Genomic DNA, 18,620 nt, shown 5'->3' on the forward strand with positions numbered 1-18,620 from the left:
TATTTGACACTGGAAAAGCCATCGTCCCTCCTGATAGTTACTTTATCAGAGCCTGGAGCTCATGAACACAAACGTGTTTCCCACAGATGCAGTAATGCAGATGCATATTTTTGTGATTCAATTCTGTAAAATAGAAAACTGACAATGAATGTCATTTATTCTGCATCCAAAGTTTCAAAATAGCCAAACCCCTATGTAATTAATGTAATTTTACTTATCTTTTTTAAATGGAATTTAATTGTTTTGTTTAATACTTTAATTTAATAACATTTAATACACTGTAAGTTAATGCATTTTAAGTTAAAAAAAATTTGAATTTAATGTAATTTTAATCAAATTTAGTTGACTTAGTTTAATTAGTTTTAATAATTGTAAAATAAATAATTAAATAAAATAAATATATATCAATTTCTTTAACTTCACCAATAAGGTTTTTGTTTTGGTTGTGATTGTTTACAGATATTTACAGGTATAAAATCTCACTCGTGTTCATTTGAAGAGCATTTCTCTCTCAAAGTGGAGTACATTCAAATGGAAGCGTTGCATGTTCTGTTGGTCTGTTTGTGTCAGGTCTCCCTCTCGGTGGCTGTTGGGATTCCGACGAGGAAGAGGAAACCTCTGAGTGAAGCGGAGCTGGAGCTCCGGAGGAAGAGGAGGGAGGACGCTGCAGCCAAAAGAGCAAAGCTTCAGGAGGACCTGAAAAGGAAGCAGCAGGCCAAAAAGTACCGCGCAAATGTGACCATTTTTCTGCTCATTGACTTCATCCATGTGAGTTTCACCCAAACCTTTTGCTTTTCTGTTTGTGCAGAATGGCATGGTGGGAGTCCTCTGGCTACAGGTCGCTTTGTCTGCCGCCTGTTGTGAGTGAAGAAGACGAGGATGAGGAGGATGGCAGCAGCTCTTGCTCCATGGATTCAAACAGTGTGGATATCTGCTACGTTCTTGGAGATGTGACCCACCCACACGCTGCTAAAGGAGATGCGATCATCATCCATTGTGTTGGTAAGCGCTGCACCCATGGCAACACACCTTTTTGCTTGTCAGACTTCTCTGACAGACATCCCCCCCATGTCTCTCTGACGCCATGACTTGTGTTAGATGACTCAGGCCGATGGGGCAGAGGAGGCGTCTTTACGGCGCTGGAGGTGAGATCAGACGAGCCACGGAAACGCTATGAGCTGGCCGGCAAGATGAAAGGTGACGGGCAACATCAACTCCGTGAAACACCTGAACCTGCAGTGGAACGCCACCGCTAAAGCACGAAAATGTGGCTTTCAGATTTGGAGCTGGGGAGCGTTCTGCTCTTCCCCATTGATGACAAACAATCCAGACCGGACGGCCAAGATCAGGCAGGTTCTGCTCAGTGGCCGGGAGCGTCCTCCTGCTTGAAAGTTTGATCACTTTTAGTAGCTTTTTATTTTTTTACTTGTGTGAGATCCGGCTCTGCTGAGTGTGTGAGACAGCTGCCATCTGATAAGACAGGAACCTGTATTCATTTCCTTTCTGTCACCTCAGTTGGCGCTTATTGTGGCACAGCGACGAGACAAGGCCCACAACTTGTCTGGGATCCTCTTAACGGCTCTGGATGAAGGCCTGAAGAAGATCTATGTGGCGGCCAGGAGGAAAAAGGGTAATGTATCAAGTGAAGAAGCACCATCTTCTAAAGGGATTCTGCTTTAAATGTGGCATAAATGCTGTTTGATTAGCAAACACAGCAGAATTAACCAAAAATTAGTCTTTTTTCTTTATTTTTTACAAAGATCAGAAACTCGAAACACAAGAATATAAAAGTCAGAAAAATCTGGATTTAAAATGGGGGTCTTGGTGTGGGGACGGCCGGGCATTCTCCCTCTTTTTACATTCCATCATCCACCTCAGTAGAATATGAACACTCACCTGAGCACAGGTGTCCGCTCCCCTTTGGACAAAAGCTACGCGTGACTGAATGAAATGCCTTACATGTGACGGTTTGTGTACAAATGTGTGCATGAACTGTAGTTGTACCGTCTACATGTTGACATGTTTGGATGGGAAGATCTGAATGTGTGTGTGTGTGTGTGTGTGGAAAGGCCACACCCCTTTTGGCTAACACCTACACAAATTGGTCCAAAACCAGAGGCCTTCAGCTCTCATCTGTTTCTCAGCTGCTGGAATGAACAAGTTGAAAGAAAGAAATGCAAACATTTTATTCAAAAAAAATTCCCTTTTACAATACATGAAAAGATATCTAATTTCCTCACATTTTATTAATATGAAAAATAATGTTATAAAGAAATGATTGACATAATTATGAAATTGTTATAAACTTAAATTGGCATTGCATGGCCTCAGGCTCTGCAGTGGGGATGGAAAGTTTGGGCAAAACATTATTGTGGAGCTTATCAGTGGAGCTGTTTTCTTCTCATTTAGAGCGCATTCCTTTCCCAAACTCGTCCAACCCTGATGATCTGGTTTCTTTTTATAATAACTGCCTTTTAGATGTTCTTAACAATTTCGCTCCTGTAAAAACCCGGTCTGTTTTATTTGTTAAATCTTCCCCCTGGTTCACCCCTGAACTCCATAAAATGAAAGCCAAATGCCGCCAGTTGGAGCGGCTCTGCAAAAAAACTGGCTCTCCCGCTCACAGGGAAATCTACAATGAACAGATTCTACAATACAAGGACTTGGTTTCTATCACTAAAACGAACTACTTCACTGAACTGATTGATGCAAATAAGGGAAATTCCAAAATTCTGTTTTCTTTAATGGATAATGTCTTTCAACCCCATAACAGTTTTCCCCCTCGTTTTTATTCAGATGACCACTGTAATTCTCTTCAGTTATTCTTTAACCAGAAAATTCTAGATATCCATCAGCATCTCCATTCTTCCTCCTCTCCTCCCATCCCGTCTGACTCATTTTCTGTAACTCATATATTCACTTCCTTTTTCCTCCCTGATCCCAGTGAAATTTCCCACCTCATCCATAAGTCCAAACCATCCACATGTTTGCTAGATCCCCTACCAACATCCCTGGTTAAATCCTGCCTTCCTTCTCTTCTTCCTTTCATTTGTGCCATTATCCACTCCTCATTGACATCAGGTATTGTCCCCTCACTCCTCAAGATCGCTGCCGTCAGACCCATCCTAAAAAAACCCGGCTCAGACCCCAATTCCTTTCATAATCTTCGTCCTATTTCTAACCTCCCCTTCATTTCAAAAATGCTTGAAAAAATAGTCGCCTCCCAACTTTCCCATCATCTCACCCAAAATGATCTTTTTGAACCCTTTCAATCTGGTTTCCGTCCCCTTCATAGCACAGAAACTGCCCTACTAAAAATCACCAATGACCTTCTCCTTGCAGCTGATTCTGGACTCATCACCATCCTCATCCTCCTCGACTTGAGCGCAGCATTTGACACCATATCTCACTCCATCCTCCTCCACAGACTTTCAGCCCTCGGTATCGAGTCCATCCCCCTCCGCTGGTTTCATTCTTATTTTTCAAGCCGCACTCAATTTATTCAACTGAATTCTTTCAAATCCCAACCCTCACTCATTTCATCTGGTGTTCCTCAAGGTTCTGTTCTCGGTCCCCTCCTCTTCATTACCTACCTGCTACCCCTTGGCAATATATTTCGTAAATTCAATATTGATTTTCATTGTTTCGCGGATGACACTCAGCTCTATCTGTCCAGTAAACCCAACTCTTCTATTCCACCTGCCTCCCTCTCCTCCTGCCTGTCTGAAATAAAAACCTGGTTCACCCTAAACTTCCTCAAACTTAACAGTGATAAAACCGAATTACTCCTCGTAGGTTCCAAATCCACCCTTTCCAAAGTTTCTCATTTTAACCTTTCCATCGATTCCTCTCCAGTTTTCCCCTCCCCTCAAGTAAAGAGTCTGGGTGTCATCCTTGACAGTACATTATCATTTCAATCCCACATCAATAGCATTACTTGGTCATCCTACTATCATCTACGTAATATTAATCGTCTCCGCCCCTCCCTCACCATCCACTCCGCCTCCATTTTAGTTCATAGTCTGGTCACTTCTCGTCTCGACTATTGCAATGCTCTTCTCTTTGGTCTTCCCAACAAAACTCTAAATAAGCTTCAGTTAGTCCAGAATTCAGCTGCCCGCATCATCACCAGAACCCCCTCCTTCCATCACATCACTCCCGTTCTCCAGCAACTGCACTGGCTTCCAGTAGCCTTTAGGATTAAGTTCAAGCTCCTTCTCTACACTTTTAAAGCCCTCCATAGCCTGGCTCCCTCCTATCTCTCTAATCTCCTCCATGTTAACACTCCCTCTCGCTCTCTTCGGTCTTCTTCCTCTCTTCAGCTCTCTGTCCCTCCGGCCCGTATGGTCACCATGGGGAGCCGTGCCTTCAGTCGCTCTGCACCCCAACTCTGGAACTCTCTCCCCCCAGACCTCCGTAACACTGACTCCTTTCTGATCTTTAAATCCAGACTCAAAACCTTTCTGTTTAAGCTTGCATTTCCGGAACACAGTTTCTCATTTTCTGTCAGCTGATTTTACTAATGAATCCAATTTATTTATTGTTTTTAACTTGTGATTTTATTGTGTTTTACCTCTAACTTTGTACAGTGACCTTGGGTGTTTTGAAAGGCGCTTTTAAATAAAATGTATTATTATTATTATTATTATTGTGTGTTTTACGTGGGGTGCCAGGTTGTTGGAGTTAGCCTCCCTCCTCCAGCCAGTGCGGTCACCTCCGTGCCCCCAATTCTCACAATACTGCTGGAACTTCTCTCCAGTCACAGTGGAGGACCATAAAAAATCAACTATTTTATATTTGCTGCTAGCTGCTGAAGACCGTTTTATGGTTCCTCAACCTCTCATGATTTTCCATTAGAGCTTTTGGGTGTCCTCCAAGATGCTTAGGTTGTGTTTGGGCTTTCACTTTCAGGCCTCTTCTTTCCACGCTAGTTGTGGTTTCCTCTCCTGTGTTAAATTTTTCTGATACTTTACCAGAGGAGGATTTCAGCTGATAACTGAGGCTGGTTTAGTGATTTATGTTCCCTCCTTTTCTTCAAGAATGCCTGATGGGTTCATGGGGTGAAAGTTGATTTTATGCTTTGTGCTCTTGAATCTCTTTCTCTGAGAACCTCCTTCATTCTTTTGCCTAAAAACCGAGCAGGATGCATCTGGGCTTGGCTCAAAAAATGTCACTTTTCTTTATGTAGATGTCAGGTTTAAAGGCTATAATGGTGCATTTGCCAAAGTATTTGAGGACTTAAATGTTCAAACCCAGATCTGGTTCCCCTGGCTAGTTCCTTTAACCCTTGTGCTTTCTTGTTGGGTCCAAATGACCCCACTCCCAAGGTTAACATGCCTTGGAGGCTGAGTTTAAATCAATTGACTGTATAAGAGAACTGGATCAAGTAACCCTGGTGCTATCTTATGGGGTCAAGATGACCCCACCCTTACATTGACATGTTCTTCCTACCATGACAAAGGTGGATAAAGGTAGAGAGGATTTCATGTAATCCATGGACACCAGTGAAGATCACAAATCATTGAAGAAAAAAGGTTCAGCGCACTGTCTAGTGGGTCTAGATGACCCAACTCCCAACGTTAACGTGCCTCCAAGGCACAAGGGATAGAAGCAACTCACCTATTAAACATTAAACTTGAACTAAACCTTCTGTGATTACCTGCATTGAAACATTAGTCACAGCTGCCCTTACGGGTGGATAGGGCTGTCTTCAGATTCGTACAGAACACACGGTCGCCCACACAAAAAACAAAGTCGTAGATCGCTCGGTGAGCCAGGACTGCCAAAATGGTCAAGCACATTTTTCCCACGGGCTCCCTAGGAACAACAGATCATAGTGAACACATGTACAACACATAAGGGTAAGGAAGAGGGAAGTACCGGTAGGTGAAATGTAGGCGTGTTTTACAGAGTTGTCCTTTAAACCCCTTTAAAGCACTAGAAGCTTGTTAGTGCTGTTCACATGGTAAATCTGTCCTGACTGTTAGAAATTAGGAGATTAGACAATCAGAGTGTGGCTTGTGTGGGCATTCCACAGGCATCCTACAGGCACTTACTGGACATATCACATGCACGCCCCGAGTGTGTAGCCTTTGTGCACGGTCAGTAAGGAGACTAAGATTGTAGCGTACAGGGATCGTACAAAAGCATTACCTGTATGTCATAAGTGTGTCTAACTCACATTATCCTTACAAATACTTGACGATACTCTCACCAAACGCACGATAATGGTATGTTACATTTTTATGACGTCCCTTAAGGTGACCGTATGAGCCTCAAGGGAACTGCAAGACATACCTCTGCTCCCCTTAAGGTGTGGCCACTCCTCTCTACGAGCCTCTATGGGCCCAGACAACCCGAAAACCCGCAGCACCCAAATGGGTCAACCGCTGTACGGGTGCATGTGACGAATGCTTACACTGGTGTCCGTTTCTGATCTTTCTTTGTTTTTGTTTCTAAACAGCCAGTGTTCATCTTCCCCGTATCGGCCACTCCACCAAAGCTTTTAACTGGTATGGCACTGAGAGGCTCATCAGGAAGCATCTGACCTCCAAAGGGATTGCCACCTTCATGTATCCTAACACGCCATCTTCTGAACTCACACGTTCTGGTTCAGGCTGTGTGTTCCTTAACAGAACTCCCAGATACTATTACAAGAAAGTGGACAGGAAAACAATGGCACCTCAGACAGCAGCGGCAGCAGCGGCGGGAGCGTCAACGGTAGACCCCAAACAGGCATCAACCAGCTCAGATGGGGGGAGCGACGTGGGCGTAGCAGAAAGCAAAGCTCAAGTGAAGGGCGGCACAGAGCTGCCGGGCTTCATGCACGGAGTCCGTGTGTTTTTCTACAATATTCCTGCATCAGAAAGAAAAAGTATGGCTCGCTACCTTATCACATATCCTTTCACAGCTTTCTGTGTTTCTGAAACGCCTTCAAAAGCCTAATATGTCAAATATGTCAGCGTCAAAACGACTCCTTAACTTCAAAACACATATGATGGAGATGAAGAGGACGTCCTGAGCGACAACGTCACCCACATTGTAGCAGAGGTGGAGAACAACATCCACACACAGGTTTGTATCCTGCTCCCAGCAGGACACTTTTTTATGAAGGATTCACAGAGGAGAGTTTTCCAGCTATTCCAGCATCTCCCTTAGTCATAATGTCTAATGACATGGAGATGCAAAATAATGTGAGGTCCCAGACAGCTGAATAGGTATTAACGACATCAAATCTCTGGAGATAAAGCTTGTCTCCGTTTAAAACACAGAACCTCCTCAGCTCAGAGTCCAGATACTTGAAGCTGCTCGCCCCCCCAAATACAAACAAAATTAAAGCCAAAACTCTCTCCTCACTGAGGAAAGTAATCATACGAGTGCTGAGAGTAGAGCTAAAGACATTGAAGGAAGCTCTGAGTGTGAAAAAGCTGAAAGCTGAAAAAAGCCTTTGAGACCGTGCTGTGGACCAGGAAGTGACCATACAAACTACAGTATTTGATCTTAAAGGCAAGTCGAGCTGTTAAAAGTACAGAATAAAGTCATGGAGGGAAGAGTGAAGAGAGGAAATATGATGGGAGGAGCTGAGCGTCCAGGCAGGAGCTCTCCATCAGTCAATTCAAAGCTCTACAAAAATATGGGGCCTTTTTGGAAAATAAGTAATAATCCAACACTTACCAGAATGTGGTCTAAAGGAGCGTGGGGGAAATGCAAAAAGACATCATGAAGGTACTGAGACTTTGGGTTTTAAAGATGGTTTTGGAACAAACACTGGCTAGAGGAGGGATGCTAACTCCACATGTGGCGGTGACTGGAAATATTTTAGACAACTAAATGATCAAGTCATCTTTAGAACTTCACTGAATGTGGCAGACTCGAGCAGGACAGAAGGGATTGATGCTGCTCTAGAGCAGTGGTTCTGCTGGGCCTCATATCAAACTCCATGGAAGAAGATCCAACAATGACCTCCTGCAGGCGATTCTGACAGCAGCAGTGAAGTCTATTTACATCAATCAGAAGCCTGAAACTGGAAAAGTGAAAGACAGATAACAACTGGAACAAATCACAAAATCTCACAAGACACAAATGCACCAAGAGGTGGAGACAATGAAGCTTTTGTCCATGTTGTACAACTCTGCTCCGTCAATGTCTTATTCTGAATTGTCTAAATTATAATGTGCAAATATGTCAAACCAAACATACGATAAAAAAAATCCTTTTTTATCAACCAAACCTTTGTGAACCAGGAGCTCCAGGATCTGAGGGGTCGGTACCCAGCGGCTGTTCCTGTGCAGAAGGCCTGGCTGGAGTGCTGCTTCTCCAAACAGAGAAAAGTCAACACTGCCCAGTTCCTGCATCAACTTTAAAGGCTCATTTTAAATCATGTTCCAAGCCTGGATGAACTAAGTGCTAAATCATATTAAAGCTGATCTGTTGAAGTGTTTAGGTGTTATTATGAGGGAATAAATTGTACAGTCGTGGCAAAAGTTTTGAGAATTCCATAAATATTGGAAATTGGAAAGGTTGTTGCTTAAGTTTTTATAATAGCAATTTGCATATACTCTAGAATATTATGATGAGTCATCAGATGAATTTCATAGTCCATTTTGCCATGAAATTTGCCATGAAATCCAATTGCCATGAAAATTAACTTTATCCCGAAAAAAAACTGTCCACTGCATTTCATTACTGTCATGTTTAGGACCTGCTGAGTTCATTTCAGTAATCGTCTTGTTAACTCAGGTGAGAATATTGACGCGCATAAGGCTGGAGATCATTCTGTTAGGCTGATTGGGTTAGAAAAGCAGACTTGACTTGTTAAAAGGAGGGTGATGCTTGGAATCAGTGTTCTACCATTGGTAACCATGGTGACCTGCAAAGAAACGCATGTAGCCATCAAATGGCTTCACAGGCTAGAATACTGTAGCAACTAAGATTGCACCTAAACCAACAATGTATAGGATCATCAAGAACTTCAAGGAGAGAGGTTCAATTCTTGATAACCTTTGTGCTATCCTAGGCACTTTAACATTGGGAGTTGGGTCATCTAGACCCATTAGACAGTGCTCTGAACCTTTTTTCTTCAATGATTTGTGATCTTCACTGGTGTCCATGGATTACATGAAATCTTTCCACCTTTATCCACCTTTGTCATGGTAGGGAGAACACGTCAATGTAAGGCTGATAGCACAAGGGTTAAGAAGGCTTCAGGGCGTCCAAGAAAGTCCAGCAAGCACCAGGATGGTCTCTTAAAGAGGATTCAGCTGTGGGATCGGAGTGCCACCAGTGCAGAGCTTGCTCAGGAATGGCAGCAGGCAGGTGTGAGTGCATCTGCAAGCACAGTGAGGCCAAGACTTTTGGAAGACGGCCGGGTGTCAAGAAGGGCAGCAAAGAAGCCACTTCTCTCCAAAAAAATAACATTAGGGACAGATTGACCTTCTGCAAAAAGTATGGGGAGTGGACTGCAGAGGACTGGGGCAATGTCATATTCTCTGATGAAGCCTCTTTCAGATTGTTTGGGGCATCTGAAAAAAGGCTTGTCCGGAGAAGAAAAGGTGAGCGCTACCATCAGTCCTGTGTCAGGGCAACAGTAAAGCATCCCGAGACCATTCATGTGTGGTTGCTTCTCATCCAAGGGAGTGGGCTCACTCACAATTTTGCCCCAAAACACATCCATGAATAAAGAACGGTACCAAAACCCCCCTCCAACTTCTTCCAACTACAGTTTGGTGACTAAAAATTTATTTTCTAGCATGATGGAGCACTGTGCCATAAGGACAAAAGTGAGATCTAAATGGCTCAGGGACCAAAACGTTGATACTTTGGGTCCATGGTCTGGACACTCCCCAGATCTTAATCTCAGTGCGAACTTGTGGTCAATCCTCAAGAGGCGGGTGGACAAACAAAAACCTACTAATTCTGACAAACACTAAGAAGTGATTGTTAAAGAATGGGTTGCTATCAGTCAGGATTTGGGCCAGAAGTTGATTAAGAGCACGCCCAGTCGAACTGCAGAGGTGCTGAAAAAGAAGAGCCAACACTGCAAATACTGTCTCTTTGCATAAATGTCATGCAATTGTCGATAAAAGCCTTTGAAACGTATGAAGTGCTTGTAGTTATATTTCAGTACATCACAGAAACAACTGAAACAAAGATCTAAAGCAGTTTAGCAGCAAACTGTGAAAACTAATTTTTGTGTCATTCTTAAAACCTTTGGCCATGTACTTGAGTGTACTTCAGTGTACTTTAGTGCTGTGGTGGTGTGTATGGATTAAAACTTTTAGGATGTTAGAAGCCTTGTTTCCACTGAGCATTACGGTCCGGAATGGTATTTAGAACGTTTCCATTGTAGGTCCATAGAAAACTGAAATGGACCAGTTAGGGCGGAGCTACTGTTGAAACCCGTTGATTGGCAGAAAGCTCCAAGAAAGTGGCTGCATTCCTCTCTGCAATCTTCTCTCAAACAACATTATCCCTTGTGCTATCCTATGGCCCCACCCTTACACCGACGTGTTCTCCCTACCATGACAAAGGTGGATAAAGGTGGAAAGATTTCATGTAATCCATGGACACCAGTGAAGATCACAAATCATTGAAGAAAAAAGGTTCAGAGCACTGTCTAGTGGGTCTAGATGACCCAACTCCCAATGTTAAAGTGCCAAAGATAGCACAAGGGTTACGCCATCCATCCATTTTCTAGTAGCAGCAGTCTAACCAAAGTTGGATTACATGAAATCTTTCCACCTTTATCAACACTTTTATTAACACGTCAATGTAAGGGTGGGGTCATAGGATAGCACAAGGACTAAGGGAGCACCCAGCCACCCTACAGAGGAAGCCCATTTCAACTGCTTGTATTTGGGACTTCGTTCTTTTAGTCATGATCCGGAGCTCATGACCATAGGTGAGTAATGGTAAATTGAGAGCTTTGCTTTCTGGCTCAGGTCTCTTCACCACAACAGACCAGTACGACAACTGCATGACAATGGACGCTGCTTCAATTTCCAATTGCCCCTTACTTGTGAACAAACCCCAGGTCAGGATATTTAAACTCCTCCACCTGGGGCAGGAGCACTTCACCCACACAGAGGGCAAACTACCTTTCTTTCTCTCAAGAACCATGGCCCCAGACTTAGTTGAGTTCTTTTCCTGTTATTGTATATACAAAGAATCAAAAGTCAAGCAGGAGAAAATGAGCTGCTTGATGATCTTTATTGTTTTTGTTATTAGCTTCACCCAGCATGCACCGTGACGGTCCAACTTTGAGTGGAAACGCTCACCTGGATTGCCTGGAGCATTCTAAATCGGACCAGACCGGATTGGACCGCTAAGCGGAAACATAGTTATGGCTAATTTACAACATTTGACCCTAAATGAATCAATATTTACCCAACTGCTGAAGTCGACTTTAGCAAAACTGTTTACCTTCAAAGAAGATTTAAACAAAGCCGATTCTCCACAATTTGGAGTGGAGGAAGACAGCGGGAAAGGGAACGGAAGGAGGGAAGGGGCTTTGACAGGAAAGCTAGTGTTGGTTGGCATGATGGAAAGAAGAAAGGTGGATACCCTGTGTGTTCAAGAGACCAGATGGAAATAGAACAAAAAGGATTGGAGGAGGAGTGACCCTGAAGGAGGAGTTGGGTGTTCAGGACAGGAATGCAGAACAGATGATTGTAGGCTTTGGTAAAAGAATGAAAATTGATGCGGAGAAGACATTTTTCCAGAAAAAAGAGGAGCACACGGAAACATTTGACAGATTACATCTCTTGCATACATTGTAATCAGATAATTGTGGGAAAGCCAGACAGCATAAGAACGTGGTGAGAAAGATAAAGAAGGCAGGTACTGGAATTTGAAAAGTATTATTGTGCTGTGAGGCTTTTAGGGATGAGTTAAAACAGACTTTGGGAGATCAGGATGTTCTTCCCGATGATTGGACAGGTACAGATAAAGTGATCAGGGAGACTGATTAGAGATATTCTGAAAATGGATGAGACGGGTGACGTTGCTGTTGCTGTAGATCAAGGTGGAGATGGGACTGCAGCTCCTTCTTGTTTGCTGTGGTGATTGACAGACTGACAGATTGAGTTTGACAGGAATCTCCGTGGATCATACTGTTTGCAGATGACACTGTGATGTTTACTGAGAGCAGTTGGAGGAACAGTTAGAGAGGTGGAGGTTTGCTCTATAAGGAAAGGAATTGAAGGTCAGCTGCAGCAAGACACAGTATCAGTGTGTGAATGAGAGGAACTCAAGTGGAACGGTAAAGTTACAGGTAGTAGAAATGGGGAAGGTGGAGGATTTAAAGTCCAAAAAGTCCAATTGCATTGAAAGGTCAGAACCAAAACTGAATAATTAACTTTAAAGTGAATTTTCAGACCTTTTGACTGAACATTGTGGCTCAATTTGGGCCCATTGTTGAATCCGGACAGCAGGTCACACAACCGAAGGTCATGATTTCTTCTGTAAGTCATGGTGCATCACATTTTGAAAGTAATCATGACCCAGCAAAGGCACAAAACTCCCCCCTCCGTGTTTGACACCAGTGACATCTCTACTTCATTGTTTAGTGAAATTGTCTTTTTTTTTGTTTTGTGGATTTTTGTCTTTTTTTTTAAATGTCTGCCACTTCACCACTGACACACGGAGAATTCAAAGACTGTGTTCATTATGGGAAACTTGCATAAAATAGTGAAAAATGTGAGTTTTCAGGAAAGTTTCTCAAGAGTTCCAGCTTAAAGTTTTCTAATTCCTGAAGAACAGGTGTACTTTTATGATTTCATTCTGACAGCATATGTATAATTGGGTCACTGAGATTTTTTTTCTTCTTTAAAATATGTTTATATAAAGCAGAGTTTTGCTGGTTGAACTGCTGAATGTCTTACACCTGTGTTCAGGACAGGAGCGTCCTGAGGCAGCAGAAGTGCAGTGCATTCCGACACACACCCATCACATGATGTACGCACAGAGAAACAGGAAAGACTTGCGAAGGTGGAGTTGTTCTGTTGCGGGGCGGTGCTGCTCAGAGCTGAGCACCCAAAGAAAGAAAGGAAGAAAAAACCCGAGGAGGTGAAGCGTCGAGAAGACGTCTTTCATCTGTCATGAGGGGACTGCGGCTCAAAGGATCATCAGCGCAGCTTTTGTGCCAAACTTTGGACTTTTCCGCGTAAACGGAGACGGGTTGTGCGCGGCGGAGGCTGAAAGAAGCGACGGTAGGAGTAGCGATGCTGCTTTAGACCTGTGTGTGTCTGAGAAATGTGCTGAGCTGAAGGTCTCAGCAGCCCGAGAGTCTTCAGAGAGGAAGAGTTTCTGTGAGGGAAATAAAAAAACACGACGATCTGGGTCAGCGTCTGCGCAAAGCGCGACCTCAGTTCCAGGAAAGTCAGGCCGGTTGGAAATTCAACCAAATTTTTTGAACACAGGTGGAAAGTAACGAGTTACTTTTACTAGAAAAAAAAAGTACAGTTACTGACGCATGCTTTTGTTTTAAAAGTCTTATATTTTAGCCCAATTTCAATACATATTTTGATGAGGACAAACTTGACTGTAATTTATGTTTTGAATGTCAAAATATTCGTTTTCTTTTGTCTGATTCAGCACAAACTGTGTTTAAACTCACTTTTCTTACTTACTTTAGTTACTTTATCTTATGTCAACTTTTGGTTAAATACTTATTTTATTTTGGGTCACACACACATGACATATATACACATGTTGCATAAGGAGAGAATTTTAGGTCTAATTGCGTCATACTTTTGACTTTTATTTGAGTAAACAGTCTGTCACATGGATCAACACTTTTCCTATTATTTGTGATCATTTTTCCATTATACACTTCAGACCGATGCTTGTCCTACTGGGACCAGAAACCCTGCAAAACAAAACAAATGTAGTTGGAAAATTGAAGTTTTTCTGGTTTTTTCCTTTTTCTTTGCTTGTATTTGAGAAATTTTTACCAAATGTAATTCTAAACTCATTTTCATGAGTCACATTTTCTTTGTTACCAGAGTCATCATTAAATGACGCATTTTGAAGGTTTTTCCTGCAGCTTTTTCGGCTTAACTTAATTATAATTTTTTTTTAAATAAAATAAAAGCCCAAATGAAAGTGGAAAAACTGAAAGTTTGTGACAGAAACCTGTTATCAGTTTCAAAGGGGACTTTAGATGGAAGAAAACGCTCCTTAGATGTAAAATATAACATAAGAACTGTCATACATATTTTCTGGTTGTTTATAAGCTTAAAAGAACAGCAAAGTAAATCAAAGGAATAACAATATTAATATGAAAGTTTTTGTTTACTTGAGACCTAATTTACATCTCCTCAGTGGTTACCACCTAACCTTTCAAAAAAAAAAAAAAAAAGTCCCCTGTGTTGGAAACATTTCGTCATGTACTGATCGGCCTTCGACAGAATCAAAGGCACAAGTGTGGGATGTTATTTTTTGAAAAAAAAACAACAACAAAAGAGTGAGTCTGTCTCCTCTGGTCTCCAACTGAAATCCAGAATCTCTGGGTGCAGCCTGACGGACACATGGACGAGCAGAGGAGAAGGCCCAGTGATGCTGCCTGCCTCCGCCTGTCCAACCTCCGCTCCGAATAGGTGAGGTCGTCCAAAAAAAAAGAAAAGTTAGCAAAGAGGAAGTGCCAGCAGATGCATGCTTGCCTTTTCAGAGCAAACACTAAAAACAGCCACTTTCTGTTTGATAAGGGGTGATATAAGCGGCGCAGTGAACTGAAAGCTGAGAAAGGAGAGAAAACGAGCGTGAAAAACCCAACACCTCTGTGAAAAGACCTCATTTTAGAGATAAAAGTTCACTTTGAGGTTATGACCCCCCCCCTCCCCCCATTTCTGTGCAGTCATGTTTACTTCCTCCCATAAAGATAGAAGGGGCAAATCTTCTCTAAAGATGCTTGTTAGGTTTTCTTGTCTGACTTCTTCTGAGAAACCTTTCATTTCCACAAACTGCATGAGAACAATGATGTTTTTTTTTCTGATGGCCCGCCCACAGTTTTGTCAGCAGCTATCTGAACACGCCCGAAGAGGATGATGAGACCATGAACACGGAGGAACGAGAAACCAGCAGCGTCCACAAACTGAACTGCGCCCCTAACCTCCCAAACCACAGAGCGACCTCTGAAGGCCCCGCGCTGGGCAGACACAGGTGGATGGAGGAGCAGGACCCCGCGCCCCATCCCACCGCCTCCAGCCTCTTCTCATCGCAGCTCCGCCACAGCTTACCGTCCGGCTTCTGCCAGCCCACGCCCTTCCCTAGCCAGGTCAGGCTGCTCCACCCGAGCTTTGCCAGTAGCGGCTCAGGGTACCCCAACAGCCTGCCGTCCTACCTACACCAGAAGGATGACTTCAGCTGCTCAGAAAAGAGCTGCTTCTCCAAGTACAAGTCGGTCTCCCTCCCCGAGCCGCACGGCGGCAGCATGAGCAGCTTTGAGCAGCCCATGTCGCTGCGCTCCAACCCACCGTCAGCAGAGCTATATCACCACACCTTCTCTCCATACTCCTACCATCCGCATGGACCCGTCTGCTGTCCCCAGCATCCCGCTGACGCCTTCAGCCGGAGGCCTCTGCAGCATCCAGCCCACAGCCAACTCTGTAAGTCACAGTCACAGTCAGAAAAGCCACAGTCTGGGATAAAAACTCACAGAGGATTTTTTTTTTAAAGATCATGGGGATTGCAGACTTCCAGACCCAGAATTCACGCAGATGTGAGTAGCTGGCTCACCTTACATATACTCCTTTGATATTTTACCCTGAGGGTAAAGCTGGCTTTCCTCTGTGCAGCGGCCGCAGCTCTCCAGCAAAAAGGCGACACCCGGCGTACAGCATGCCGCTGTCTCTGGAGCAGCGTAAGTGCAGATGGATGGAATCCATCACTGCTGCTGGTTTTCCAAATATATTCTTTAACCCCTTGTGCTATCTTAGATGACCCCACCCTTACATTGACATGTTATTCCTACCATGACAAAGGTGGAAAGATTTCATGTAATCCATGGACACCAGTGAAGGTCACAAATCATTGAAGAAAAAAGGTTCAGAGTACTGTCTAGTGGGTCTAGATGACCCAACTCCCAATGTTAAAGTGCCTAGGATAGCACAAGGGTTAATCTCACATGTGGCATGAGAGAATTTTACAGTGTTGTCATACATATTACTAACAATATAGTTTTTTTTTAGGGAAGTGGAAGCCAGTGAAAGAAACTGAAGAGATGATCTGTAAACGTCTGCTCCTTAAGTTTAGATGGTTTCCCTCAGATCACAGGCCTCAAACTCCAGGCCTCGAGAGCCGATCTCCTACATGTTTTCCAACTAACCTGCTGCTGAAGCTCCTTATTTCCTAAGCACACCTGATCCATGTAATCAGCAGCAGAAGAAGCAGGATTTCTGGAAAACCTGCAGGATGTTGGCCTGGAGGCCTGGAGACTGATCATGATCAGATCATGACTGAATGAGGCTTTCTGAGCGGACTGTTTTCTTCTCTTTGGATACAAAGATGCCTAAACACACCCTCCATGATGCACACAGAGATCATGGAGGGTTCACGCCTCAACAGAAGGACTGGCCCTCAACTTTCCTCAGTGAAAACCAACACATCAACCTGACTTGCACAGAGAAAACAGAGATGCTGTGTCTCAAAAGGATGTCAATTTGAAACAATAAGAGGACCAAAAAAAAACCAAAACAATTAGAACAAAGGTTTTCTAGAACACAAAAAGTACAAGTCAGGTGTTTGGATGAAACACCGTTACTTAAGTTTAAAAACAGAAAATAGATTTGATAGTTCTTTATCTGTAAGAGTTTGATGGTTCTGCTGTGTTCTGAGTGACTTACTGCAAAAACCTGATGCATCCGTCCCAGTGCTGGGATTTGAACCTGCTCACTTTTTGTCTCATCTTAGGGAGGGTCTTCGTGACTTACGAGGCGGACAACGACAAGCACGTCAACGAGATCATCAACTTTGTGGCTTTGTTGCGACACAACGGCTTTGACACTCATGTACGTGCGTCCGCGGCTCTGAGTTCGGGGCCTTTTCCCTGAAGGTAGACGTCTTTTTTTATTGACATCCGGTTTCTGCACAGATTGACATTTTCGAGCAGCAGTTCAGGAGCATCAGCAAGATCGACTTCATGGAGCGGTACCTGAGCGAGGTAAGCGTCTGCACGTCACAGGCAGGGAAGCACCTGATTGGATGTTGGAGAGCTGAAGGGGGCTCTGGCTAGTGATCATGTGATCTTTATCAGAAAGAATACCTGATCATCATCATCATCAGCCCCAAGTACTACGAGACGGTGACCGCCTCCCCCTTTGAGCTGGAGAATGATGAGAGGATGCTGAACACGGTGTACATCCACAAACAGGTCAGACCCAAGCCTACTCACACTCCCTCTAAGTGCTCCTCCTCCTCCTCCTCCTCACTCTACTGTGCTTTCAGCTCCAGAGCGAGTTCATTCAGAATGGGAGCAAAAACTTCCGCTTCATCCCCATTCTGTTCCCAGGAGCCAAAAAGGTTGGTGCCTGCACCCCCCCCCCCCCCCACCCCCCATCAGCTCCAACTCTCACCCTCTCCTCTCCTCTTCCTCACCAGTGTCACGTCCCCAACTGGCTACAGAACACGCACGTCTACGCGTGGCCGCGCGACCGCGACGACATTCTACGGCGGTTGATGAGGGTGGAGAAGTACAACCCGCCGCCCGTCGGGGAGCTCCCCACCATCGTCTCCATCCCCATTTAGAGGCAAGTGGAGGAGGAGCAAAGCGCTCCTCCTGATGAGTGCGCTCCGTGCGCGGGGTTTCATGGGCATCCTGCGGAGCGCACTGGTGCTTTCAGGGTTATTCACAGGCGTACAGCAACAGCATCAATCGTTTGAGCTGCTGGCAGCCTCTGAACTGGACACAGATTTGTTTGTTTCCCTTACTGGATTTTTATGGCACTTCCCAAAAAAAAATGTATCAGCTGTTTTCTTTGTGTTTTTGTAAATCTGTCCTCAGAAGAACGCCATGTTGTTCATCTGTAAATGAATTCCAATGCGCTGTTTGGATTAAAAGCTGCTGCAGGAGTTTGTTAGTCAGATCAGTCTTTCTCTCAGAAACATCTACAGAAAAGTTGATTCCAAACATGCAGGGACGTGCATTTGTTTTCCCCCCAGGGCAGAGCAGAGCATTTGTGTAGGTACAAAAAAACCCCAACATGCTGACATGTTTGTGTGCAGCAGAGCTGCCACTTTACGGGGGAAGGGGGGTAAAACTTTTGTGTTGTCATGGAGAAATCCATGACAGTCGTGTTTTTTCCACATATATTTGAATAATTTTGCCATGACCCTCAGTGGGAGGCAACGCAGCAGAATTGTTGCTTAAAAAAAATCTTCTCGAGGTTGCATGGCGGATCGGAATGCAGGAAAGCAGGGCAGCACTTGAACCCGTCCCCTGGTTCATGCAGAGATCTTCAACAGGAAGTCCTCTAGAGATAAGCATGTGGTAGTGCTTCATGAGAATCTGAACATTTGTACTCGAATGGGGTCAACAGAGCCACTTGTGGTTGGTGAGAAAAATGTCTCGTAAGCTTCTTAACAGAAAGCATCTGCGCAACAGGGCGCCTCATTCATCCCAACGC

The 18,620-nt window shown here is 44.0% G+C and overlaps 2 protein-coding genes across 3 annotated transcripts in view; both read left to right on the forward strand.

The window, feature by feature from the left end:
• chd1l (chromodomain helicase DNA binding protein 1-like) overlaps positions 1 to 8,518 on the forward strand; it is a 30,752-nt gene extending 22,234 nt beyond the window's left edge. Inside the window, exons 17-25 of the mRNA XM_078945707.1 lie at positions 571 to 722; positions 809 to 1,002; positions 1,099 to 1,197; positions 1,279 to 1,349; positions 1,516 to 1,630; positions 6,464 to 6,572; positions 6,645 to 6,893; positions 6,990 to 7,074; positions 8,244 to 8,518. Coding sequence (XP_078801833.1) covers positions 571 to 722; positions 809 to 1,002; positions 1,099 to 1,197; positions 1,279 to 1,349; positions 1,516 to 1,630; positions 6,464 to 6,572; positions 6,645 to 6,893; positions 6,990 to 7,074; positions 8,244 to 8,363 — 1,194 coding nt within the window. The 3' untranslated portion in view covers positions 8,364 to 8,518. The remainder of the gene's footprint in view (positions 1 to 570; positions 723 to 808; positions 1,003 to 1,098; positions 1,198 to 1,278; positions 1,350 to 1,515; positions 1,631 to 6,463; positions 6,573 to 6,644; positions 6,894 to 6,989; positions 7,075 to 8,243) is intronic.
• Positions 8,519 to 12,893: 4,375 nt separating this feature from the next.
• traf3ip2l (TRAF3 interacting protein 2-like) lies at positions 12,894 to 18,066 on the forward strand. Of its 2 annotated transcripts, XM_004067663.5 has the most exons (10): positions 12,894 to 13,208; positions 14,502 to 14,597; positions 15,007 to 15,605; positions 15,676 to 15,718; positions 15,795 to 15,859; positions 16,909 to 17,006; positions 17,090 to 17,158; positions 17,252 to 17,368; positions 17,443 to 17,517; positions 17,596 to 18,066. In XM_004067663.5, the coding sequence occupies exons 2-10, from the start codon at positions 14,557 to 14,559 to the stop codon at positions 17,740 to 17,742; spliced, it is 1,254 nt and encodes a 417-aa protein (XP_004067711.2). In that variant the 5' UTR covers positions 12,894 to 13,208; positions 14,502 to 14,556; the 3' UTR covers positions 17,743 to 18,066. The 2 variants fall into 2 exon arrangements, with proteins under 2 accessions (XP_004067711.2, XP_078801841.1); XM_078945715.1 differs by lacking the exon at positions 14,502 to 14,597 and having other exon boundaries at positions 12,966 to 13,208.
• Positions 18,067 to 18,620: the final 554 nt, after the last annotated feature.

This window comes from Oryzias latipes, chromosome 4 (genome assembly GCF_053564925.1).
Source record: "Oryzias latipes strain Hd-rR chromosome 4, Olatipes_Hd-rR_3.1".
In the NCBI taxonomy this organism is placed as follows: Eukaryota; Metazoa; Chordata; class Actinopteri; order Beloniformes; family Adrianichthyidae; genus Oryzias; species Oryzias latipes.